This window comes from Glossina fuscipes, unplaced genomic scaffold (assembly GCF_014805625.2).
Source record: "Glossina fuscipes isolate IAEA_lab_2018 unplaced genomic scaffold, Yale_Gfus_2 150, whole genome shotgun sequence".
NCBI classification, from domain to species: domain Eukaryota; kingdom Metazoa; phylum Arthropoda; class Insecta; order Diptera; family Glossinidae; genus Glossina; species Glossina fuscipes.
The window spans coordinates 1,732,890-1,759,937 of NW_023998493.1; the positions used below are offsets into that span (position 1 = coordinate 1,732,890).

Consider the following 27,048-nt stretch of genomic DNA (forward strand, 5'->3'; position numbering starts at 1 on the left):
ATTAGTCTGCTTTTTTTATTGAAAAGTTGAAATTTATTTTGTTAAATATTTCCAAGAATATAAAACTTTATTCTTAACAATTGTAAATCTAAGTCAGCAGACCAGCTTATATTGTCGACTTTAGGTGATAAAAAAAAAAATGAAAGATTGTAAGTACTGTAAGTTAACAATATTAAGTAGATTTGTGTGGAACTAAGGCTTCAAATTTTGTGTTTTCTGTAGGCTTGACTGGCCATATATTTAAGCATTTCAGCTTCCGAACCCGTTGCTTCTACCATTTGCCTTAACGTGCCATGTGAATTTTTCATTAGAATGTATGGTTTATCAAACTCCCGCACTAGGCCCGCGTCCATTACTAATATTCGATCTGAATCCATTACCGTCTGTAAACGATGAGCCACTGTTAGCACCGTACAGTGCTTGAACTTTAGACGTATAGTGCGTTGTATAAGAGCATCAGTTCTGAAATTTTATAATAAATGAGCGACAAATATTAAGCGTTCTAAATGCTTTTTTAAGTTTTTGACTTAATTAGTTTAAGTGATTAATTACACAATCGGTCCAAGTTAAGAATGCTTTTATAGCAGCGCCAACCGTATGAAGTGTGATAAAGTGTGTGGCCTCCTGTACTAAGAATTGTCAATTAAAAATTATCCCAAGTCGATTTAGTCATTTCCATCCAGTAGTGAGTTCGTTTTTCGTCCATTGTTGAAGCTCTCTCGACTTCAAAAACTGAAGCTTAATTTCAAGTTGTAGTCTACGCATCAAGCATGGAATTGTGGGTTATCCACTTGTAAATATGTTTACTATTAAACCAACAACTTTCGTCATTCGCCTTCAGACTTCAATAATTTATATCGTCACACTATAACCGACAGTTCTGTACTAAATTCTCAAAATTGTGCACCCTTTTAATGAGTCTAATCTGGTGGCAGACCAGTTCGTGGACCAAAAAAATCTTTAAGAGGAAATGCATTCAAAAGGTCTTTCGCGTCCTACTTCATAATGGAGTTTGCATATTAATCTTCCTTTGCTGTGTATGAAGTCTATAAAATTCAGCAATTAAGACCATTTGGGGATAAGTCGAATGAACACTTAATACATCTTTAGTGACGTTTTCTTTTCAGTGGCTCAACATCAAGTAACGCTTTTATGCGGTTTATCCGTGAATAATATTGTTGGACACTTTCTTCTATAGGGCGGGAGTTTGTTTTAGACTATTAGTAATGCGGTTCTGAGATAACCGTTCTATGAGTGTTGCAATGGACGGATTTGTCTAAGCCAATTTGCCGTAAATGTAGAAGTGTCACAAGGCTTTCTTCTGTTTATTAACTTTCTATGTGGGAGAATCCTAGTTATTCATTTGCGGACGATAAGATCTCGCACCATTTGGTTCATTTAATAAAGAAACCATGCAATACCGACTTGCAAAATAAACAAATGAAATGAAAAATTGGGGAAAGTACACACAAAATTCGAATATCTGGGCGGGATGAAGGAAACAGGGTGGATTTTAGCGGCAACCAAATTGGTGCCCGCCTTTATCACAAAACAGAAATGATGAGCATCTCTTTGCGTTTGGTGTGAGGCTGAAAATTGAAATACGTTCAGCAGAACGTAGTCGAAATGTTGAAAGTAGTCAATGCTCTTGATTTTCTAAAGCAATTGAGAAATACTATATCTGCACCACATGCATCGTCTACATCCAGCTAAGATAAGAATGCAATTGTGTGGGCTTCTAGAGATTCTCGACTGCATGCAGCGAAGAGATGCATCAGCGTAATTTGCCAAATAGGACTAGCCAGTCGTCCTGATGCCACGTTCGTTTGACAAAAAACTAATGGCAGTGATGTTCCCGCCCTTATTAAGGTTTCGCTACGCTGCTCCCTGTTTCCCTTCCAATCTGGCTATAATCCATCTTGACCATCAAAATCCCTATATGTGAAGTACCCGCTTAAATAAAATGAAATTAAATAACACAATTTATTCTGAACAGGTAGTGGTCTCAGCAATGAGTATCCCAGAAAGTCAGACAATTAACTTTAGGCATATTCAATAAGTTGGAAAAGCAAAACAATTTGCAAAATGGACATATAAGATGATGAACAAGATTTTAATGCCAACGTTAGAAATTAGGATTTAGGATATGAGCGCAGCCGTAGCGGCTATTTTTAAGGCGTTATTACAACTTCTGCAAGTTTACTGTCAATGTATGTGCGACATGTTGGTTCAAAAAAAAACTTGCCGACGATAAATCTTTACTTACTGCGGATCAACGTTCGCCGTGGCTTCATCTAGCACCAAAATACGGTTATTGCGCAAAATCGCTCTGGCTAGGCATAGCAGTTGACGCTGGCCTACACTGAAATTACTGCCACGCTCAGTTACTATAAAATCTAAACCAGGAATAGCGCCTTTTAATTCAACCTGTAATGGAAAATTTTGAATTTACTGAAACCTTTTTCTACAGAAAACGTTTACATCCTCCAATGCTCGCCATAATTCGGAATCTGAATATTTTTCAAATGGATCCAGGTTGTAGCGTATTGTTGCTGAAAATAGAACCGGGTCTTGTGGAATTATAGAGATTTTTGATCGGAGCGTTTCTAGTGATATGGAGTTAGTATCGATGCCATCAATTAATATAGATCCTTCAATATAGGTCAATCGAAAGAGAGCTCCAATGAAAGACGATTTTCCCGCTCCGGTACGCCCGACAATGCCAACTTTCCAGCCTGGTTCAATGATTATATTTAAATCCCTAAGTATGGGAGATTTGTTCGGATCATAACGGCAGTAAACATTTCGAAACTCGATTAGACCATGACTTGGCCATACGTTAGGGGGAGGTTTATTTGAATCACTCTCTTGTTCTATGTCAGTGTATTGCAGAACACGTTCTACGCTTGTCATTTGTTGCAAAGACTCGGCTACTTGCCTGACACCATATTGCACCATACCGGTTAGAATCATTGCTTGGGAAATTGCTAGGCCAACATTACCGCTATATGTTTCTGGAAAAATATCAAATAAATTCAAAGAGCCTGAAAATTAAAGCGAAGTCTTTCGTATAATACTTACGTTGGCTTAACACAATAAAACTGAATGTTACGGAAGTTAGAAAGCAACAACTAACGCAATCTAACCAAAGCCCCAAAGCAGTGTTGGCTGCCATTGTCAATTGCCAGACAGCACTGTGAACATTTTGCAAATCGTCGAACTCACGAATTACTATCTTGTGTAAATTGCGTGAACGTATTGTAGCCAAACCGGACAATGAGGAAGATAAATGGGAAAACACCGGACTACGGCCTTAAAATAAATAAAAATTCTATGCATTACTCCTTCTCGCTTACATTAAGCTACAAAACTAACAGATTCCTTCCAAGCGCTTTAGATCTTGTGATGGACGCAAATATAGACGCAAGATTAAAATATCTAGGACTGTTACTATCGCTATAGCAGCCATTAGAATGGGATTAACAACGCAAATCACTATAAGTATACCAATCATGACCAAAGCTATTTGTATAAAGTCCATCATAGCTTTGGGCAAAAACTCGTCAATTGCACCCATGTCTTTAGAGAAACGATTTAGTATGCGTCCAGAAGGATTGGAATCAAAAAATTTCATGACTGCATGCAGAATGGAATAAAACATACGATCGTGCAATATTTTAGAGGCATGCATGCACACTTTGAAGAACAGAAATCCCCGAAAGATTGTCATCTACAAAGTAGGCAGGCAATTACGTATACATTGCAAATTTATTGAAGTGAGCGTTTTTTCACAATACCCACAATCACTACACCGACTATTAAAGCGCCATAAATGTATAAGCATTCGTAGGTTGTTAAGATAGTTGTTTCATTGATAGAACGCAGATACTCCTGCTGCGTCCATATATTTACAAAATAATCTGAGCCGCTACACACAATTTGTGATAGCAACATAACGAACACCATGAAAGATAAGCCCACCAACGTGCTACCGGCTCGAAAGTATGCATTCCAAACACGTAAACTAACGCCGCCACCAGCTTGCTCTTCTGCCGCTATCTTATCAGTTAATTCGGCGTCTGCATTTTCCTAGAACAGTAGTGAACATATAGGCTTATTCTTTAAACAAGATTTTCTTAAACATTTTTAGCAACTAACTGAATTCCTTGACTGAGATCCTTCATTTGAACTTGCTCTTCTTAATGGCTGGTAGCCGTTTTCACGCACTCCATCTATATAGGGAATGTCTTCTTCTTCTTTATTCGAATATTCTTCCGAGTTGGAAGTGGTGCTTTCGCTTTTGCTGTTTTCTCTTTGGGGACGCTCTAGCAGCTTGGCGAAGTCTAATTCACTTATGATCAGTTCCTTATATGTGCCCTGACGGGATATGCGGCCGTTTTCAATAATAACTATCCAATCTGCTTCATTGAGAAAGTGCACTTGATGTGTAATAAGAATGCGAGTAACATTCTGCTGAGCCAAGCAACTTCTTGGTCCAATAACCTCTTCGAACAGGTGGCGGCCTACGTGGGCATCAACTGCACTAAGGGGATCATCTAAAAGGTAAATCGAGGCCGGTTTATAAATGGCCCGTGCCAAGCTAATGCGAGCTCTTTGTCCTCCCGACAGAGACGCACCACGTTCACCTACAATTGTTTTATCACCGTACGGCAATTGCTCGAAATCCGCTGATAAAGCACAGCATTTAGTTATCTCTCGATAACGTGCTTTAGTGTATTCTTCACCAAATAAGATATTATTCCGCACCGTACCCGAGAACAGCCAAGGCTCTTGAGCAGCATATGAAATGGTTCCATTAATGACAACTCCACCATCTGTTAAAGGTAATTCGCCCAGTATAAGTTGCATAATAGAACTCTGTAAGTAATAAGTAAAAACACATTGAAAAGAGAGAATTACAACATAATACAAAAGTACCTTTCCAGCACCTACAGGGCCCACAATGGCGCATAGTTTTCCCTTAGGTATTGAAAGTTCAATCTTGTCGAGAGTAAGCTTTACTTTGCTAGGATCCCATTTTGCAGTAGCTTCTTGAATAACCACAGCTTTAACATTACCACTACTACTCATACGATCCATCTTATAGGTAATTCCGCGAGTTCTGTTCTCGCAGTCGTCTTGTTGTAAAAATGCTTGTATACGTGTTAAAGAGACTAGAGCTTCAGCACCAAAAGATACCGCCAAAGGATACCAAATAGCAGCGACTAACTGCAATATATTATAGTAGCCGGCCATTGCAAAAACAATATCTGCCGAAATCGTATTGCCCATGAATACCGCTGCCGCTATTGTTATGTAAAGTGTGGAACGTTCCGTAAAAACCATTGTGCTTAAGTAGAAACCTCGCAAATAAGAAGCATAACGTATTTGTTTTATTTCACGTCTTCGGGCTTCTTTCACTACTGTTTGAAAAGGCTTTTCCCAAGCATACATTTTGATTACCTGTATGCCTTGGACCAATTCGTTCATAATGCCAACCCGAGCGTCCGTACGTTCAGCGATTTTCATACGTAACTTCGAAGCCAATTTACTAAGTCCCGTTTGAACGGGTATAGTTTTCAACAGCAAACCTACAACACCAACTACCGCAGCTAACCCAATTCGCGTCGAGATGAGATAACATATTAGTACGGCTTGTATTGGCATGATCCAAATCCAATGGACAAATATAAAACCGTAATCCAAGCGATTAACATCGTTTGATAGAAGATTTATTAAATATCCGGCTGGTGTTTGTCCAGCGGACCTCATAGACATCGCTATTGTCTATATATAAGCAAAGTCGAGGAAATGTTAAGAAGCGGCGAAAATAAGAATAAGTAAACGTACTTTCCTATAAATCAACGAACAGCAAGCTATACGCATGCGTGCACCTAACAATCTCTGACGTAAATCCACATGATGTATAAGAAAACATCCCAACAATGTTGAACAAACTAGGATAGCTCCTAACCAATGCACATCGTTCCAGATAAAGTGAAGAATTTCATTAAAATTTTCTACAAATTCCCAGTTCTCTTCCTCTATTTGAGTACTATTTGAATTCGTTGATGGCAACTTTTGTGCAGTCGCTTCGTTTTTGTTAAGTGAAATGACTAAAAAGTTTATTGCTTTTTCTTAATTATTGAGTTTTGAAATTAAATAAATTATAGTAGTGTATGTACGCAAACATAATTCTTACCGTTATCTTCATTGTTACCCCTGGTCGAGACTATTGAACGTATATGACGGTGATGAGTGGTATTCGAAAGCAGTGAATTATTGCTAATAGCCGAGGGTCTTTCGAATTGCAATAGCAATTGAGCCAAAACAGCGGGTATTACTGATCTGAAACAGAAGTAAGGTAAATAAATAAACAAAAGTTCTGAATGGATTGGTTGTATTTACATTCCAAAGCAGTTACTCACTTAAGTACAATATAAACAAGACAGATGATGCCGTCTACAATAGCGGAGCGATAAAATGTTCGAAGAATCGCATTTCGTAAATGAGGCTCTCTGTTGTTATAACGCGAAACTTCAATTTCTTTAAACCAATTTCTGAAAAAACAAGGAAAAAAATGTAATATTTGCTTCCAATAGGTTCGTAACTGATACCTTCAAAAGGGTAATGTTCTGCTTGTAAAGTATTTATGCATATATGAGGACATGTATTTATGTATATACATATATATGTATATACATTATATTATGTATACATACCTTCACTCGAAAAAGTTTAAGGTCGGAATGGCGGAAGTGTCGGAATTGGCAAAGTAATTAGTTTTGGGTTGATAGATATGTAAACTGTGGATATACTTAACTTTAGAACCGTTTGTGAACTACTGTCCTGGTTACGTTTTTCAATTTTTTATTTTTGCTGTGAAGATGCTTTGAAAGTGTCCCAAAAAGTCTAATGTGTTGTTATTAAGAGAAAACTCGATTTGATGAATGTTGCGGAGCATGTGAAGCGATTTAACGTTAGCGTAAATGCCGCACATAGAGGTTTACCCTAATTACATAAATCAACTTTGAAAATTTCTATACTCCGGCCATAAGGTCACCAACAGTTTAAACACAAAAAAAGTTTAAACATGAAAAAAAATGAAAATTTCATCATATTTGTCCTGTATGGAAATCTACGGCATATAAAGGGTAATAAAGGAGAGGTGGATAACATTCTACATTTACCCTACACAATTTATGGTAGAGAGTTAAGATTGCTGGTTGGAAGTCGCAAGTTTGCAAGCATTTTGATGATTTTTTGAACACTAACATGCTTGGGCCCAAGTGTAAACCATATTGCATACCGATTTTATCAAACCATACAGAGTTGTACTCTGAAAAAGTCTTTGTGAAGTAATGTAGAATGTTTGACGCTCTCTTTTGCCGGAAGGTAACGCTTTAAATTGTTTTGATTGCTTAAAAGTTGATATACTGGTTTTATTTTTTAACGTTTGGAATTCTTAAAGACATATTGAAATTAAGTGCGTATTTTCTTAGCATACACGAACAGGGAAATCCTGAAATCTTTTGTGAAACTGAAACACTAAAATGCAATCTTTTAAAATTTTCAATTCGGCGTAATAAAAATTTACGCAGTGTTTGTATGTTTATCTTATAATGTGTACCCATGACCTATCCCAAGGGTATCCTAATCTATTTTTCTTACAATTATTACTTTTCAGTGCGTGCCTGCATGATTTTATTTCAATAGACTCTGAACTGATAAACTTAGGTCATGGGATAACAAAGTCGTAGCGGCGTTTATTATGGATGTTGTCTAAAGCGCTAATCAAAAAAAGTCAAATATGTTTAGATTAAATTTAGTAATACGATAAGTCGATCAGTTGCATTAAAGAAAAAAAGAAAAAGAGCAATTTCATACAAATTTTTTACAGATAATTTTTAGAAAATTTCGTTTTTTGTGGAAAAATAGGAAAATATTTTATTTAAGATCACAGGTTACTTTCGCTTTATCAGTAAAGTTATGAAAAATACAAATCTTCATGAGCTCATGCCTAAGTTTATTGGGGAATAATTCTAAGAAACGTTTGTCATCTGCTCCAAAAACATTTATTTATAATTTAGCAAGTTAGATTTAGTCGTATGACATAAATTAATTAATAAACAGTTATGATCAGTATACTCATTGTCGCTGTCAACTAAAAGGCATAAAATATTATATATAGATTCTAACATTTTTTCGAAAGTTAAATTTCATCACATTTTTACAAATTATATTCACAATTAATCAAACAGTCCTGCCTAATTCGAAACTGTATTTCTGGTCTTTACACAAAGTGCTCTCGTTTTTCGACGGAAGCGCAGCAAAAAAAAAAGTGGCGATAGCGTTAGCAAGTTTCAACTATTAATGTAAATGAACACGAATTAAATAAAAAAGGCAAGTTACAGTATTATAATCATCGAAAGCCGAGCAGTAACCACTGTACAACTCTTCACCTTATACTACCGAAATGTTTGAATGGTGCAACTGCCAGCTTTAATAGGTTCACAGTTTGCAAAGGTAGAAACACGCAGGAATTAAAGTGCCACCGCCATAAGAGGTGTTGGAGTTACGATCTAATTTAGCAGTGTTATAATTTTTAATTGAGAATGATTCGCGACACTTGAGAAAGATTTCGCAAAGACAGCGAAGGGGTCGCTGATTAATACTGTTCTCGAGACAAGCACAAGACGGAGTGAATATTTTGTCATTTTGTAATTTATTTATAAAGTCGGAAATCTGAGGTACTGGTATGATCGATAATTCTTGTAAGATTAAACGATTTTTAATTTGGAAAAAGCATTCGCAGTAGGGAGTGCTTTGCAAAATCGTGCGGTTCGTAAAGGGGGAGGTAAGTTAGTCAAGTTTTCGAGTGAAAGGAAGAAATTGATCTTGGGGTGAGCATAAATGCTCTGAGAGAAGAAAAAGACATTAAGTTTAAGGCGATCAGCAGCATTTTTTTTGGATTTTAAAATTTTTTTCGTAAGAAGGACAAATACTTGAATTAAATGCTTAGTCACCTTTACAATGAATGCGCCTTTTAATTTGTGAACAGAACGGTGAGGTCATTTTCGGCGCTACAGAGAGGTCGAAGAAACTTTTGACGAGTGCAGACTTTATCAGTATGACCAAGACGTCAATATTTGCCGCACTGTGTTACCGTCTCGCCGTAAGGTTTGACGGCGCGATTAATACCTTCTATGCAATTATGTTAAGGTAAGACATATCCCGAAAAACATATTCGAACTATGTCTAAAGACATGCGAGAATTGGTGTTTAGATCAAATTTCTGGAATCGCACGACTTTTGTTACTTTGCACAAGTCTGGCAATGGTCTAAATTTAAATAAATTTTTGGGAACGGCCACATTAAAAATGTCTTCCTCGCTAAAACCTGGGAGAATGAGAGCAACCTCATGAATATCTCAAAATTCGAAGGTATGTGAACAATGTAAAAGTTATTAAGTGAAGGGTTAGCGGCAACAGGGTTTGCCGTAGATGCATCGTATGTAATTATCTTAATTTTTTTTCGCTTAAGTTAAAGAGGACTTGTATATTGGAAGACTTTGTGTATTTTTTTTTCTGTTTTGGCTTGTTGTAGGCAAATGGAGTGTGGTCTTTCACTTCATTCTTGGGTTCTACCATGGTTGGGGCAGAAGGATCTGATGTGATAGAAGTTCGTGATTGTAGCATATAATTTAGCATGAAAGGTTTTTTGAATATCAGAGATCTCAGGAACAAGGGATGCCTTGAACAAATTATTGATCAGACGCATGCGCGCTATGGAGTTGCTAATTTTTTAGGCGTATTTATGACAGACATTTAGACATCGAATCTGAGGGGTTCGTGATGGGTTCTGCTTAAATAATACGTATTCAATACTCCATTTGAAGAAAAAATAGACAGAATTTGTGAGGGCGGGGTCAAGAATACCTCCTGCAGGGAAGTCACCGAAGGGAGTGACAATCGCTAAAGCTTTACCTCTATTTGACGGTTTGTCGGCCGCAGACACGATGTCTGGCAATAAAATCTCCGGCGAGAATGAAATTAGTTAAACCGCTAAGCAGGTCACACGGCCTTCAAATTACGTCACGAAAGGTTCGAATATCAATTCGTGGTGGAACATGGACTGAAGCAACGATGATATTCGGACGAAGATTTGTAGATTTGATGATGACTATGACAGCAGACACTGGAAACACCAAAATCAATATGATTTGAGTTCAAAAAGAATTCCAGAAAGAGGAAATTCCGCCGGAAATTCTGAATATTGTGGTCAAAAAAACATATCATGTTGAATTAGGGGACAAAATCAAAGCATCTCCCGACCCCATACTTTGGACAGCGTCGTAGGACATAGTGAATTGGTTCAGTTTTTGGCTGTTGTGATGATTTTGCAGACTTGAAAGGCTAAAGAATATTTCGAATTCAGATGTCCGTTGGTTGTTTATATAAGCTTTCGTCTGTCGAAGCCGCTTCCGTACTGAGGAGACCGTGGGTCGAGGGTTGTTCAATTCTGCATCAGCTACTTTTTTGTATCTTTGTTTAACAAGGATCCAGTTAACTTCTTGGTTAACATTTTTGATGTTCTCATCAGAGAAAGTAGTGGGAATTGAAGAAGAATTATTTTCATATTTACTAGAATCAAGACAGACGTAATAATTGTTTGAATATTTTTCTGGGCACCTTGGACAATATATTTTTGATTGCCATAATTTTCTTAACTTGTTCTCCTTTTTCTGGGTAGGATACTGTGGGGGGCTGTAGGCAGAAATACAGGGAAGGGATTTAGTTTCTTTGTAATTATTGGTGCAGGCAGGGCTGTTGCCGCAGTTGAGGCACTGAAACTAGGTTGTCTTGCAGCATTTAGCAATATGGAGAAAACGAACACATTACGCCGCTACGTCTCAAAATTGGTATGGAAACATTAACTTGGAGAATACAGAAATTAAATCGAATAAATTTGGGATTGTTTCGCCCTTGAAATCTATTTTTATACTAGTGGTTGCTACGAACCTTCAGCTGCCATCGTATTAATTGAGCGGCAGTTGAGTTTGTCGCAGACGCATCGGAGGTAATTATATTATTTTTTTTTTGTTTGATCTAAAATAAAAATCTATATAGGAGAGCTGTTGGTATAACTTATTACTAAGTTCTATTACAGGCAGAGAGACATTTTTCCTAGATTGAATGAATAGACTTCTCTTATGCGCGTAGTCTCCATTTTTGTGGATTTTAAGATATCCGTCCTTAAGCGGGAGGGCAGCGGCCTTGCGGCCAAACCATGATTCGTTGCTTATATAAATATTTACAGAGAGAATAATGAATCTTGAATTGAGTGATCGTTCACTAGACGGATGCTGCCACTGCACTTTTTCTTTGAAACAATATTTCTCTCTCTTATTTTTCACAACAATAATCTTATCTTTTTTTTCAAACCGGACGACTTTTCCTTTCCTTTTTTTTAAATATCTTTAAGCAAATGGTGATAAAGATTTTAGCACACGTAATCACTAACGCGATAAAACCTTTTCAAACGACTTTTGACAACTTTTGAGATTTAGATTTTTCAGGAGAAAAAAACTCCTTTTTAAAGAAAACCAGGATATCCGAAATTGGCTTCTGTTCAATAACTTCTCTTGGACATCGCTTCTTCTTCTTCTGCCCTTAAATTTTTTAGAGATGGATTTAATTGTAATCGACTCATTGATTACAATTTTGTTTTTTTTTTTTGGTTTGTAGAGTGGAGATGGACTAAGCCAATAGACTTGTGGCTTATATGTCCAGATAATGAACTGTTTTAATTTTGATAAAAATCAACAGCGGCCGTAATAACAGGAGCCGGTATGTTAAGTGTAATTGTGTGTATATGTGTTATTTTGCTGGTTGAGCCGTTGAAAGTGTTGCAAACTTTGGCTGAAGACGACCAAGGAACGCTACAGTAATAAAAAATGAATGAACGAGAAAAGAAAAGAAAAAGGAAGAGAAAGAAGACAAAAAAAATTCTAAAACGATAAATTCGCTTTTTTAATAAAGCAAGTTAGTTCCCCAAGGTGACGTACATTTTTTGTTGCAAAGAGATCGAGGAGACCGTCATTTAACTTGAAGAAGCTAAAAGAATCTCTGATACCATCAAGCCTGTGACATCAGAAGATTAGATGCTCAGCGGACTCGATAACATTGCAAACTTCACAAACATCGCATGGTGTAGCAGAAATCATTTTTAATTAAACTTTATCATAGGTACGACCACAGGTGTAAGTCTATAAAGAATTTTAGTTTCCTAGGAGTTAAAAGAAGATACAAAAAAGGGTTTGGATTTATTTTATAGTAAAGGCGATTGGATTTAACTCGCGCGATCTCTTTAAATTCGTCGTTTAGCTGTTTAAGGAAGTGGTTGAGAATTGCCCGAATTGCTTCATTGGGAGTGTATTTGATGGACAAAATTGTCCCATCAGCTCGATACTTCCCTGCATGAAAGTCGGCTTTTACAGTTAAAAAAAAAGCCGTAGTGGTCAGGTACCCAAACAAAGTGACAGTCATCCATTTGAGACTCACGCAACATCTTATGAATATCAAATACATATTGATTCTGATTGATTTTATTTATTAGAAATAGAGCTGACTTGCTATCAGAAAAAATAACAAACCATTTGATACCATCAGAGATGGAAACCTTAATACCATCTCGAATGGCGAGCAACTCAATAAAAGTCGAGGAAAGTTCCTCCGCCACTTTGACTCGATGTACTGTTTTAAATAGATGTTTCACGACCGAGAAGCCAGATACATTATGTCCGACGGAACCGTCGGTGGCATATGTATCGTAGCCGTTGTTGTAATAAAAAGGACCTTGACATAACTTCCTCATACAAGAGAAGTTGACATTTTGTTTTGAGGTAGGGATCGATTCGAGAATGTTCATGAAGACTGTACAATTGTTGGTAGTGAAATTTTAGGGAGGAATTGAATCTATCTTATCAAAGATATGACGAAGTTTTTGATAGCAAAAAGTATAACTGCAAGTGACAGTATCACTGAGAGATTTAACTTCCTGAAAAAGGAAGGATTCATCATCTTGTTCTTAATTAACTCTTTGGCAGTACAAAAAAGAGCTCTTTCGGAAAAGGCCCACTCACCAGATATGACATTGAGAATATGGTGAGGAGTTGAGGGAGTCAGTCCAGTACAACGTTTTAACATTTGATTTTCAAATGTTTGTATACGTTTCTCAATATATTTTGGGAAATTGCAACATGTGGAATGTGCAAATTCAATTTTGGACCTGACTAAAGATTTGTATACAGTCAGAGAGTTTTTGGAAGGCAAGCCCGACTGATTGTTAGTCATGAGTTTGATGATGTTACATCCAGATTGACAGTCTTTGAAAGCTTTCTCATAATACCCACGAATGGTTAAGCTGTCATTTAAAATTCTACCAAGAAACCGAAGAGAGTTCATCTGATCAACTTTAGTACCCTTGATAAAGATCCTGATTTCACGTTTAGAACCTTTGGCAAAATAAATAGTATTTGTTTTGCTGGGGTTAAAATATAAATTGAGATCAGCGCATGCATCGAAAATCTTGAAGGCCATGCAAAGAAGCTTTGTATAGATTGAAGAGTATGGGGCTTAAACAACTGTGTTGTGGGATACCGCCATATATTTCAACTTTTTCAGTACCCATCACCAGCACACGTTTGGATAAAAAATTAAGTATGCACAGTATTTGAAGAGGAATCGAAAAGTTTAAGAGAATTCTACCAAGTTTAATCAAGCAGACGCAGTCATAGGCTTTGCTGATGTCCAGGAAAAGCATGACAACCATTTTACTTGCTTTTTGTAAGCTGGCTATGAGAAGAGATAGTTCGGTAACGCACATATTCGTAGAATTGCGTTTTTGATAGGCCTAAGAACGAGTAGGAATAATGTTCTCAGTTTTCAAGAAATCACTTAGACTATCCTTAATCATGAGGTTGATAGTCTTTATGAATACAGATATTAGTGAAATTGATCTGAAGTTACTTAAATCATTCAATCTTTACCTGCCTCACGAATGGGAAATATTTTGATGCATTGCAAATCTGAGGGTATAAAGTTAGTGGACCAGCAGTTTATTGCATGTAAGAGAGTGCTAAAGCTTCCTCCAGACAGTGCTCTGAGCACGTCATACTTAACTCCATCACAACCTGCAGCAGTAGCACTCTTTCTGGAATGTAAAACATACATTAGTTCATGCAATGAAAAAGGTGTGTTGTTGAGACTACTAAAAGGAATTGAAGGTATTGTAATCGGATTGTCACTTGGAATATAGCTCTTGAGCATATCCAAGTATCTTTTATTATCATGGTCACCCCACACAGTACAACGCTTAATTTTCGGCTAGAATGATGACCATTCATGTAATTCCAGAAAGAACGTGGGTTACCGTTATCACATAACTCGCTAATCGCAATAGCTCCTTGTATCTTTTCGCCTTTCTAACTGCAGACGTCCATTCTTGCAGTGTTTTCATATATTCAATGTAGTTGGCTGGATTGGCATGTTTACTCATTTTTTTCCTTTGAGCTTGGTAGTTGCGAAAAAGTGTTGGCAGGGTAGAGTTTCACCAAGGTTTAGGCGAGAAGCATTTTGAATTGATGATAAATCGGAAGGAAGAAAAACTTTAGAAAGGCGGTCCATAAGCAAGTTGCGTGAAATTAAGTTTTCTATTTTCCTAACGGAATTGTTGCAACTGTGAAATAAAATGGGAGAGTGCTGACTTTTGTTAATGGAAACGTTTGATGTGTTCCAGTTGAAAGATAAAATAGTTGAATTCGAGAAAGTTAGAGCCAAGACACTGCCCGCCGTGCGACCACTCCGGTTACAGTGAAAGGTAGTATTGCCATTATTTAAGACACTGAAACTGTTGGAATTGATGGCATTTATAATGATCTTGCTTTTGTTGGTCGAGACTTGATCGCCATACAAGCAATGTCTTGCATTGAAATCTCCAGCTAGAATCACATTTAGTTTGCCGCCAAAAAAGTCTTTCTCTGAATCTCATCGTGAAAGCTTTGTACATCGAGACTGAGTGGAAAGTCGCATGATGCTATGAAAAGATTCGGTTTAAAGTTCATGGTTTTGATGATGACAATGTCAACAGCAGAGTTGAAGGGAATACGTCTGAAATTGACACCTTCCTTATTTAATATACTAACACCGCCATAACCATCATTTCGGCATTTGGTGGCTGAAGCATAATTCGAAACTTTAACTTCAAAATAATTTTCATCTTTCAGAAAAACTTCACTTAAGATGCAGAAATCAACCTTATTTGAGTTCAAGTAAAAATCCAAAAACGGCAGGTTACGTCGAATACTTTGGATATTATATTGTAAAAAGGACATCATATTTAAACTTGAGAAGGAACCTCAGCGGATATCCTCGTAGTGCTGCGTGCTTGAACCAGGCGATAATTGGTAGAGACAGATATTTTTTCTTCAAATTCTTTAATAAATTATGAGAGATCATTGGACGGATACTTTCTTTAATCGCAGAGATTAATCTTTCAAGTTGTGTGGAACGCAAACAGTTGTTTGAAATTACCGGACGCCGAAGACTCGTTCTAGACAGCTTGGGGGGTGAATTGGGAGAAGGTTTGCTTGGTGAGCTGAGAGGAGATTTGGAAAGAACCGATTTCCTTTTGACGGCAGCATTAAATTTATTCTTGTTTAAAATTTTATAGGCATTTTCATTGTCGTCCTTACTCGAAATTGCAGACGCGTTCTACAATGGGGTGAAATTGCCATCGTAGGAAATGTCGTCGTGATATTCGAAGTAATTTAAGGAAAACATGTCATTTACCTCTTTATAAGAGAGAGGTTTAATTGCCATGATTTTATTGATGTTTAATTCAAGTTTCCTGTTCGTCTCGTTGAGAGTGTTGTGTTCACCTGAACCACAGGACAAACACTTCATCTTTTCATAGTTCACACATTTTGGAGACTTCCCACAGTTCAGGTATCTGCTCTCTTTAGCTTTACAAAGTTTTGAAACGTAATCATATCTACCGCACTTAAATCGTTGCTTTAAGGTTGGTACAAAATACTCAACAGGTAGATGACAATAATTGAATTTAATTGACTTACGGAGGGGTTTCCCTTCAAAGCCGATTTTGATGCTGGTTGTGGGAATCCCCTCATCCTTCTTGCTGGGATTCCTTCTTTGAAAATGAATAGCGGACTTGATCAGAATATCGGACACGGCGTTTTTAATTATCTCGTCTACACTGTATATATGTGGGATGTTTCGAATGACAACAAATCTCTCAATGAACGACCTCGGTATGTGCGCCTTTAAATTCTACTCAATAAAATCAGTATTTGTGACAAAGTTGTTGGCGTTGGCAGCAGAGCTGAAAAGCACTTTGCCTGTGCCCCTGCTAACAACTTTTAATTCTTGCAAGCTGTACATGGTGAAATCCTTCAGATAATCTTAAAAAAATCGATCGGAATTGAGATTCATACGATTCCCTTCAGCGTTTGCGCACGTTTCGACAAAACCAACAAATTTGCATTTCGACATGAAGTCGTACAAATTGATCTCGAGATTTGTGGCGGCTGTTGCATCCAACTCAGAGGGCTAGTCGACTGCCTGTTTACTAGGCGCAATTAAAACATTTGCGTTAGCTTCTCCATTAGGAGATAAAAGAATTTTATTCTCACCCATCCTCGATCTCTTGGTGTGCCCAATGGCGTTCATATAAAAATCTTCGAAACAGTTCCTATCAACAATTATAAGATCAGACCCAGTCTCCATGGGGGGAGACGGGCTGATGTTGTATTGCCTGTTATCACGGGGAACACCAAAAAAAATAAAAAAATTGAATATATACATATTGCTTTTTAATTTTTTTTTCACTTTCTTCTTCTTCGTTCTCTTCTTATCTATCTTTAAATTTTTTTTTAAACTATGTGGTTACTTTCTTACATCTTTTTTTTTATTTTTATTTTTTAAACACAAAACACAAACATTATCAGCTGTCGTTTGCTGAGATGACGTGTTGTGTCAAGTGTAAATGTTAAGCGAATGTATGTTAGATTTGGTCCAAGTCAATAAATACAATTCATTTTGCGTTTCGGAAATTTCTTTGTTTATAAACAATAAGCATACCAAAAAAAAAAAAAAATAAATAAACAATAAAAGGGCAAATCGCTTCCTTGACGCTATATGCACAGCGTCCACTTTCATTAAACAATGTTTGTTACTCTTAGCTACATCCACAATGTGATGTAATGTTTCAGGATCTAGTGCTATGCATAGTATTTCAATACATTACCGAAAATGCTACGTGCGGGCGTCGATTTCGATTAAATTTCACAATTTTCAAATATTATTTAAGAAGAGATTCCTTTATTGGTGGTCTCCCAGAAATGTTCTGACAATTCTAGTTGTTTGTAAGACCACTGGCCACCGCTTTGGTTTCCATAGATTTTCATGTTGAGTTCTTTCAATGCGTCATGTAGGCTTCTTGATTCTAATCTAAAGTTGCACATTATTGTTAGAACTACTTTAAGCTCTTCAGCCGCACATTGTGTCGCACATTTTCGTCCAAATGTGGAGTATTTGTTGGTCTTCTTTTCTCGCCTATTATATCTGGCCTATTAGCCGGTGAGTATGGTTCGGCTACAGTACTATAGCACGTTGTTGTTGACTCGCACAAACTCGTAGTTGTCCGTACTTATTATTGGTCCGTACTGCGGCTCTAACTCCCAGTGCAGAATTTTCACAACTGCGTGCCCGCCATACACTCGCAGCCCGCTCTTATGTGTTGGATCGATTCTATGGCATTGCATTCGTACCGGCAGTGATCGTTTTGTATGTATGTGTCCCTTATTCTGTGCCTTAAGTGATATCTTGTTAATGAAGCTTCGTCTTGTATTGCTAACATAAAACCTTTAGTTTCGTACGAGGATTAGCCATTGTACTGATACAATTTTGTCTGTGTTTTGCTTGAGTAGTTCATTTGGGTTGTGCAGATTTTTAGAGCCGTCTGTGTACACAAGATCACCGTCAATATTTAGTATTTCGGTTTTTCTTCAACTAGGTTCATGAAGAAGCAATTTGGAGTGTTTTTTTTTTCTACATAGACAACGAAATGTTGTAAGAGTAGCCCTTCAAAACACATGGAGTTTTAAGATTAAAATTGCGGCAAATTTTCCGGAGAATCTTCAGTTATTTTGCGACGTACAAACCTCTGATTTTCTGGGCAATAAGGGTCTTTTTCACACCTTCGCCGAGAACAGGTTTGTTTGTGTTCAGAAATTTTGGGATAATCTTAACTTTTAATTCATGATTTTTAAAGCTGGTAGACCAGTTTCGGCTGCGATAGGCAATCTTTGAAAAGTGTAGATACTTGTTCTAAGGACTTGGCGATAGAATGTTTTAAAAATTTAATTTGCAGGTATTGCATAAGCAATTATTTTAATATATATATAAGTTTTCAGAGCAATATAATTTGTTAAGTTCACTCTAGTCGCAAATCTGAAAACACGGTTGCTGACATCTCTACAAGAACCCTATCTATTTCATGAAAACGAGGAAAAAGGTTGATTTTAAAACCCCTTTTACAACGAACGTAGCCTTCTGTATAGTTCGTTTTTGTCTTTCACCTTGAAAAACTTTTTATTTTTTAATACTTTTCAAATATCGTATTATAATGCTTGAATATATCTTATTATTCTATTACCCTATTTCCAAACCAAATAAGTATTCATGGAAAGTTTTTATAGTGACTTTGCCACTTATACTGAACAATGTTAGTTCGATGAAATATTGTTCCTGAATGATAATATTGGGCACTGAAAAACACAATCCATTTGCGTATATTAAAAGTCATAACTTTATGTACAATTGTGCGTACGTAGATCGGAGCTATGATAAAACATTTTATTTCTTTTCTATCGAAACGCGAAGGCATCGAAATCGTTTTAACTTACTCTGCATGCAGATAGCAATAGTTATTTCTTCTTATTTTTCTCAAATATTTTTCGCTTTTTCCTCAAACAAATCCGTTTACTTTTAACACGCGGTTACCTCGACTTTTAAATGTCAAAGGAACTTTTGCATGTATTTGTTGATATCATTATTCACCGATTTTGTTCAAATAATTTAAGAACGATTTTAATCGACTATTATATGCCTGAAATAAATTTTTTAGCTGATAATTTCCAACTTTGCTTTAATTAAACAAAAAAACTTTAGGCGTAGATAGGCAACCTTCAAAAGTATGTAGAATGTTTTAAAATTTAAAAAAAAAAAATTAATTTTTCAGAACTTTTTTGCATTCTTTAAAGGTTTTTATTCAGCTTTACTATATTAAATTTTTGCTCATTACTTACTTGTTTACTTATTTACTAAATATACATAATGAAATTTACATAAATGAAAGTATAATTCAACGTGTGTAAATTCAAAAAAACAGTTAAGAAAAATAAAGATGTGAAAATTTTAATACACATTTAAACTGACAGACAATATATCAAGGATGCTGATGCTTTCTCAACATTAATCCTACCGTTAATATATACAATTAGCCCTATAACTGCATATAAGCAAATGTATATAGGTGCACAACTGAAAAGTTTCTTTTAAAGGAGGTTACCGTATAAGAAAATGAAATGTGCGTATAAAAGTAGTTCAAGTTTTTACAACCTAAGCGAAACTGCGAAAAGAGTTTCGAATTTGTGCAGTATTGAGAGGGCGTTCTTGGAACGTATTGCCCAGGAAAGGTACCTGATTTTCATAGGGCAGAAGTGGTGACGATGTAACACATCTTGGTCCAAGCAAGGCAAAAGGAAGGAATCGAAATATATGCAGCTGGCGCGTGCTCTAGAATAGGTCTTAAAAGCAAAAAATTCAAACTCTTTGTAATGTTGCGTGTATCAAAGGGCTTTGACAATCTTTTTTATAAAGCTCAACGAGTATTTCGCTTTATTTACAATTGAGTACATATAAGGTTTAAAGTTCATTTTTTGATCGAGTGAAACTCCAAGATCAATGTACGATACCACATGTCCAACTGCGTAGAAGTAATCAACGAATAGAGTGCAATAGCTTAACATCATCTGCAAATATTAAAATATTACTATGCTAAACGACATCAGGAACACTAGGAACTGCCTTGTGACACAACATAAGGACTACTCTTTGTGTGCGATTAAATAGGTACGACGCAGACCATTTGGCTAAACAATCAAGAATCCGATTTTTATCAAACCTTATTTGACGAAACGATGCCCTTGAGACGAAATTTATTTTTCAAGAAAAAGTTAAATTGGGAACTCAACGTTCCAATCGCTAAAGTTTCTAACCTCTGTGTTAGTAAGCTCGTGAATGTAAACTTTCTGATCGTTGTAACGTTCATTTACTAAATAAACGGGACATTTGTTCATTTGTTTATTAGCCTTAGCCAAAATTAGAAAGGAAATGTTTATTATGCAAAGAAAATACAATCTGAAGAGGCAGTGTATGTGGTCGATAAAATGAAGCAACAATTTTTTGTACACATTTGGCAGGTTACATACAAGGATTGTTAGAAGGAATTGTTTGGCTATAGTATCAAGTATATATCAATTCTTTGGATGATGTCAAAAGCGTTATTTCAAACAGTTACTATGAAAAAAAACAGTTTTAATACAGATTTTTCACCTCCACACTTTAGCTTGAGAGAAAAGTCAAAGAAGGCGTTACTTAAGGGAAAAGACAATGCCAGGAGGTTATAAAGCCATTTCTAGGAACGTGCTTACAATTTCAATTATTTACGGCAATGCTTACTTTCACTCCTTCTGGTGCCCATTCTGACTTTATGCGATAAGGTGGGACGGGCTTTAAAATTTTTCATAGTTTTTATATCACCAACACGAATACCTCAACTAAGTAGTAATTAAAAAGAAGAAGAAAAGAAATTTATCCTATATTATCTAACATTTATGTATTATTATGATCTTAATTATAATTATTTTAAGGATGTTCCGTTCATATTTATGATAGTAATGTAATTAATTACGATGTTTGAATATAAATGAATATTTCCGCGTTTATTGCAAATGACTAAATAAACTCTAAGCTAAGCATGATTGTAATATATGTGTTATGATGTATTAACTTTAACAAGCAATGTAAGTGGACTAATAACAAACGTAATGTTCAATGAATGAGTTCTTTCTCGGTGGGCGGCAGGACCTTCTGTTGTCTTTTATTGTAACTGTAAGCGTAAAACTGTTCACATTATGTAAATTTGTGCGGTTTTGTTATGTATGCCAATACAAGAGTTCGAAGCACCGAGCAACATTAATATAGTGTCGCACCTCGCGGCCAGCATACTACATGCGGCTAATTTACAAGAAATTCAATGTATTGGGGCTAAATGCTTAAACACGAGAGGAAATGATCAATAGTAACCTCTACATTAACAAAATTATGGCTTTGTCTGCAGAGTGAAGGCAGAGAGTGGCGTTATCCGAATTACTAGCTTTAAAATACGTGATTGTTTTCTGAGCCTAATATATGTGATAGCTGTTGTCCTATATGTCTGAAAGGAGAACGTGTTCTCAAAGTATATTCTGCATTTTCCACAAGAATACATCAGAATTTCGCGATAGAATTTCTATAAATGAATTTTTTTGTCCTGCTACAATTCGGCTACTGGACCTTTAAAACTTGATTGAAATAATGGATTAGCGAATAAATGAGTGTATAATGCGGCAATTAATTACATGGTAAAAAATTAGTTGGTATTGGGTTGCTTGCTTATAAAAAGTGAAAGGTCTAGTAAAGTTTTGAAAGAACCCACAGTCAGCTCTCATTATAGTCGGACAAAGATGACTGTTCAGCGCCATACTGCACTTCGCCTAATACAATCCGTCATTTACTTTTCTGATGTAATACAAACGGTCCAAAAAGGCATATTTCCCAAGGGAGCCCTTAGCGCTCAAGACATGAACTGATATAATCAAATTGAGAAAAATTGTATGCTGAAAGACTTTACTATTTTTCATTCAATTTGTTGTTAAGTAATAAAAGTTGGACTGTTTTTACTATTAATCAATTTACATCAAAATATGCAAAATTGAACCTCCTTGTTGTATAAAGATTTGAGGAGCAGATTTGGAAAGTTGGTCCGTCAAATTACTCATCCATCGATTTTTGTCAAGAACCTTAAAAACTTGTGAAAGTTTTTTCATGTAAAAGTTTTTTTGTAGGTCCAGTTCACTACTTTCAATAGGATTCGTCCTAGCTAGCGAGAGCATGCCAAAGTATGAAATTAGATAATAATTGTGACATATCGGTTCAAGACCAAAATACAAGCGTAGGCAATAAATTCGGTGTGGTGAAAGTTGGTTCTTTCTCAAGTCATTTTGTATGCTGCACCGTAAAAGCTCCATGCATTTTATTCCATATGTGATGCAGAGTGTAATGAAACATATGACCGCCAGTTTGTTGCTTTTTTTTCAAAAGTTTAGCATTATTCTCCAGAGACCGCCCTTCATACTCTATTAGTAAAAGTTGCCTGAGTGCACAGCTTCAGGTCTTTATTAATGCGGCCGATAACAAGGGCAATTTAGGTATTAACGAAAACAAATACAATAATATACAAAGTTTTGTATAATCAATAAAATGATAGTAGCGGCTTAACCGAAAATAAAATCACATTATAAGAGATTGCTTCATTCAGGCCTACTTTGTGGATTAGCTTCCTTTGCAGCTATAAATTTGTCAAGCGTAAGAAAAGGTGCAATGCACTTTAAAAATTGATACCGTAAAAATATTAAATATAATAAAAACCGCATAAAGATCTCCGCAATTAGGTAGGGCATTCCTTATCAATACTATACAGTAAGGGTACTGCCACTGCACCCTGCCTAAACCTAGTAAGCAAAGGCGTGTTGTTTTCCCTTTTATGCACATAAGAAATAGGACACAAATTAAAGAAGAACGTAATTTCTCAAAAACCTTAGCGATCACAATTGTATACAATTATATACACTTTCTGAAACAGACAGCACTACGTTTATTAGAAAGCTCAGCCAGTTGGCATGGGAAGACAGGTCTCTCGTTTTAATATATCCATCTCTATTGAGTATATGCGTGCATTTCGCACTGTCATAGCATATCCGGTTAGCTACTGCTTTACATTAATTGTAAAGTTTTTGTTTTACAATCTACACCATGATATCATTTTCTGTTAATAAGGACATAAAGTAATATTAATTGTTGAGCTCATATATATCCAGTAAAGACGTGTAAAGTTCATAGTTTGATGGGCTTTGTTAAGAAATTAAGGTATTAAAATTTAGTGTAAAGCGATCCTGCCCGTTATTAAGAAAATCTTTTGCACGTTCCATCTCTCTCCTAGATATACAATAATCATGCTTGCTTTATTCAACCGCTTGTTGTTATTCAGCGAATTGTTGACTACTAAGAAAACTTGACGCAAATTTTCAACAAAGTTGAATATTAGTGAAATATATAATGCCGTAACATTCGTATTCATTGGACATATATTACTTACTGCTATTTATCAACTTGGAAAGGACTGAGACTGAGTGTTATTTTCACATTCAAAAGCATTGGGCCATATAAAAACTGGTGTAATTTGAAGCTTTGCATATAATTTTGCCAATTTTTTTATCGATCCTCGTACCTACACAGGTATTACTTCCGTATACATGGCTTGGAGAAAAAAAATTTGTTGCAATCGGTATTTCTTCTATTCTCTAAACGAGAATTCTCTCGATGAACATAGGGTAACTTAGTAATACCTCAAGTCTTTAATAATTCTTACCTTTCCAATTTATCACCTAAGTCTTGAGATAGATCTTCAGGCAGGCATTTGGTAAGATCATCTGCAGTTAGGCCTTGACGTGAACCCCGGTATAATAACGGTATAGACCAACCAAACGTAAGCTGTGACAATATATGAGCAAACTGACGTGGATTCTCTTTTTTTGGTTTCTCTGAGCTATCCATTATACTGTAAATTAGCTAAAGCTGCAATGCATATAAATTAATCAATGAAACGTCAGAGCACTTGTAGAAAAGTTATCATTTTTCATACATTCTTCAACAAAAACTAGATTTCAATTTATTGGATCTACACTGAATGGTGTTTTGCAAATGTGATAACAGCTGCAAAGCTATGTATATTTAAATGCAGGGATGACGGCAGTATTTAGATTTCTTATCATATGTGTTGGATTTTTTTTAATTATAAGAGCTCTAGGCCTTGTATTTTAACCTAAATTGTGACAGAAGTCAAAAACAATGAATTCATTAAAGTTTCTTGAACACAAACCTTCATTGTTATTATTGAATTCTAACTTGTGAGAAAACAAAAAAATTAAGTAAAAACATGTACCAACTAATAAAAGAAGTTGTTTTAACGCTTTTTTTTAGAATTTGTTTTTAATTCAATTGTCCTATTCAGTTCATTTGAATTAATTATACTTTTATTAAGCCAATACTCTTCTTTCTGTATTTTTGACTTTGCTGCTACCCGTCCATACGACTAAATAATTTCTTTTCGCTTACACTCTTATAAAAGCAATAGTTTATCGTAAACATTTGAATTGCATTGACTTCAACATACATAGACGCGAATGATTATTTATCTAGTAGCAAGAAAATAAATAAAAGACATAAGGTATGCTTTTTTACTCTTCTTCTTGGCTCTCTTTTATGGTTTATTAAGTTAAAGAAAATACACGCAAGTTGAAGAGAATAAATCGCTGGTTATATTCATTCTTTTTTAAGACATTGCAAACACATGTTCATTTGCTCACAAATAGGTACACTTTCCTTTTTTCTCTTGCTCTTATAATAAATGCACACAACAGTTGTATAATGTGTTCTATTATGGAGGGTTCATTAAAGTTTTATTATAATAATAAGAAAGTAAAATTCGCGACTTCTTAATTCGAAGCTATTATCCATGAACTTTATTGGCACGATAAACTTTACTTCACCTCGCTTGCGTGCAGTATTTATTAATTATGGGACTAATAACTGATATTATTGCATATATAAAAAAAAAAAAAAAAACAGAACAATTAATTATATTGATTGCGTTGATCATGTGTGGACATGTATATATATATATATATATATATATTTATAGAAAAATTAAACCGTTTAGAAGCGATTGGCGAAATATTTGCTTAGACCGTAATGCAAACCGTTCTTATATCAAATAAACACCAATGTTTGTATTAAAAACTAACCGAGTCGAAAAGACCGTCACGTAAAACTGACTACATCTTTTAAAATGCTCGCAAATTTATAGAAAATTTTTGTTGAGATCTTTTTTATGCACAATATTCGCAGTATAATAGCCTCTTTACATGCCTTGAATGTTAACGCAAAGAGAGAGAGAGAGAGAGAGAGAAAGAGTTTAATATCATTGAGGATTAAAACGAATTATGGATATCCCTTAAGTAGCGTAACCGATTTAAGTGGATGTTACACTATTCTCTTGCATGCAGCTACTATCATACACAACTTCATAAATAATTCTGTTTAAGATATTGGTTTACATTGTTGATAGAATAAAATTAATTGTCGTTCGAATTACAAATATTTTAGGCAACTACTTCTTATTTTACCGTGAGCTGAGTCCGCAAAAACAATTAATATTGAAAACTTTCAAACATCGTGTTGGAATTGAGCAAATATATATGTAGGCCAACTGTTTGTCAAGCATTTAAAAATGTTTAAATAATTGAAATTTAATTTTTAAGATACATACTATTGCAATATTATGTGAATTTTGCCGTCTCGCTTGTAACAGTCAGAAAACGCAACAAATGTATCACCATTTATGAAAATTATAAGCGAAGTGTTTTTGTCTGTTTACAAGGAATCTTATACCCACTTATAACGCAAGTGACACAATTACGACAGGTAAAACTCGAACCCTTGCATTTGTATATATCATGCGCAATGTTGGATATCCAAAAGTCGGCTTAGTCATCACCTTGCCGTTTATTTTGCTACTCAACTTTGAAGTAGGCGGATTTATCTATTCTTTGTCGTTCCGTTTAAAGAATTGAAAGACATGGATTGGATTAATAAAAAAGTATATACATTTTTGATTACTGTAAGATTGTAAGTCAACACAGCCACATCTTTGTACCAGTTCAGCCATGCCCGTCTGCCGGTTCATTGAATTTTGGCATTCTTATCGTTATTGATAATTATGATCTTACAGAATACCCAAACAATTTTGGAAACGGCTGTAATACATACAAATAAGTTAACATTATCTACAAAATGTACAGATATTCATTCCATTAAAATTTTGTGCATAAACAAATACTATCAGCTCATTAGGTAAGCCCTAAAAAATGGCCATTTTTCTACCCGCCACACAAGAGTGGTGGTATATTTGTCTGTCAAAATGCGTTGGAATGTGAAGGAATTTTCAAACACTCTATAAAGTTTATATAGTCTTGATTACCATTAATTTCTCAAATTTGGCAAAAACATTAGACGTTCTCGTTCTCGTTCCAGATATTTTCTTTTAGTTTGTACGTGTACGAAAACGGGGAGACAATTATCAAAATATTATCTTATTTGGATGTTTTTTAAGATAAAGACGGTAAGTATGACAGATTCGTTCAGAGCCGAATATAATTTTCTTGCTTGCCTCTTATGCTGTCGATTGACGTACAATGATTTTGTTAAATACTACTTTCTTAGAGACTGAGGCTGAAGGAGTAGAGATCTGCCGGCTGAAAGAAAAGAAACTCCGGCGATATGTTTTACATTTGTTCAGAAAACCATAAATTCTGAATGCTACAAATGAAAATACAGAATACATTGTCAAAGCAATGGCCACTCTGCAGCCGTAAAAGGAAATGCAGAAGAGGTTGTAGCCAAAATTGTGGAAATTTAGCTTCTATTGCGAATACACACCGTGGACAGACAGATATTTCTAGAACGCTTCAGAATATTATACTAACCGAGAATATATAGATTTTATAGGTTTTCTGTATCTTACTTC

General features: G+C 35.6%; 1 protein-coding gene across 2 annotated transcripts; it reads right to left on the reverse strand.

Annotated features, from left to right (window-relative positions):
• Positions 1-7: 7 nt before the first annotated feature.
• LOC119641536 (multidrug resistance-associated protein 4) lies at positions 8-25,302 on the reverse strand. 2 transcript variants are annotated; one of them, XM_038040275.1, is made up of 13 exons: positions 25,268-25,302; positions 23,833-24,038; positions 6,429-6,560; positions 6,203-6,348; positions 5,851-6,116; positions 4,939-5,787; positions 4,159-4,878; positions 3,802-4,089; positions 3,376-3,730; positions 3,082-3,312; positions 2,482-3,014; positions 2,267-2,427; positions 8-462 (listed from the first exon to the last, which is right to left on the reverse strand). In XM_038040275.1, exons 2-13 carry the CDS (start codon positions 24,015-24,017, stop codon positions 201-203), a joined length of 4,128 nt encoding a protein of 1,375 aa, XP_037896203.1. In that variant the 5' UTR covers positions 24,018-24,038; positions 25,268-25,302; the 3' UTR covers positions 8-200. The 2 variants fall into 2 exon arrangements, with proteins under 2 accessions (XP_037896203.1, XP_037896202.1); XM_038040274.1 differs by lacking the exon at positions 25,268-25,302 and adding an exon at positions 24,106-24,975.
• Between the last annotated feature and the right edge of the window lie 1,746 nt (positions 25,303-27,048).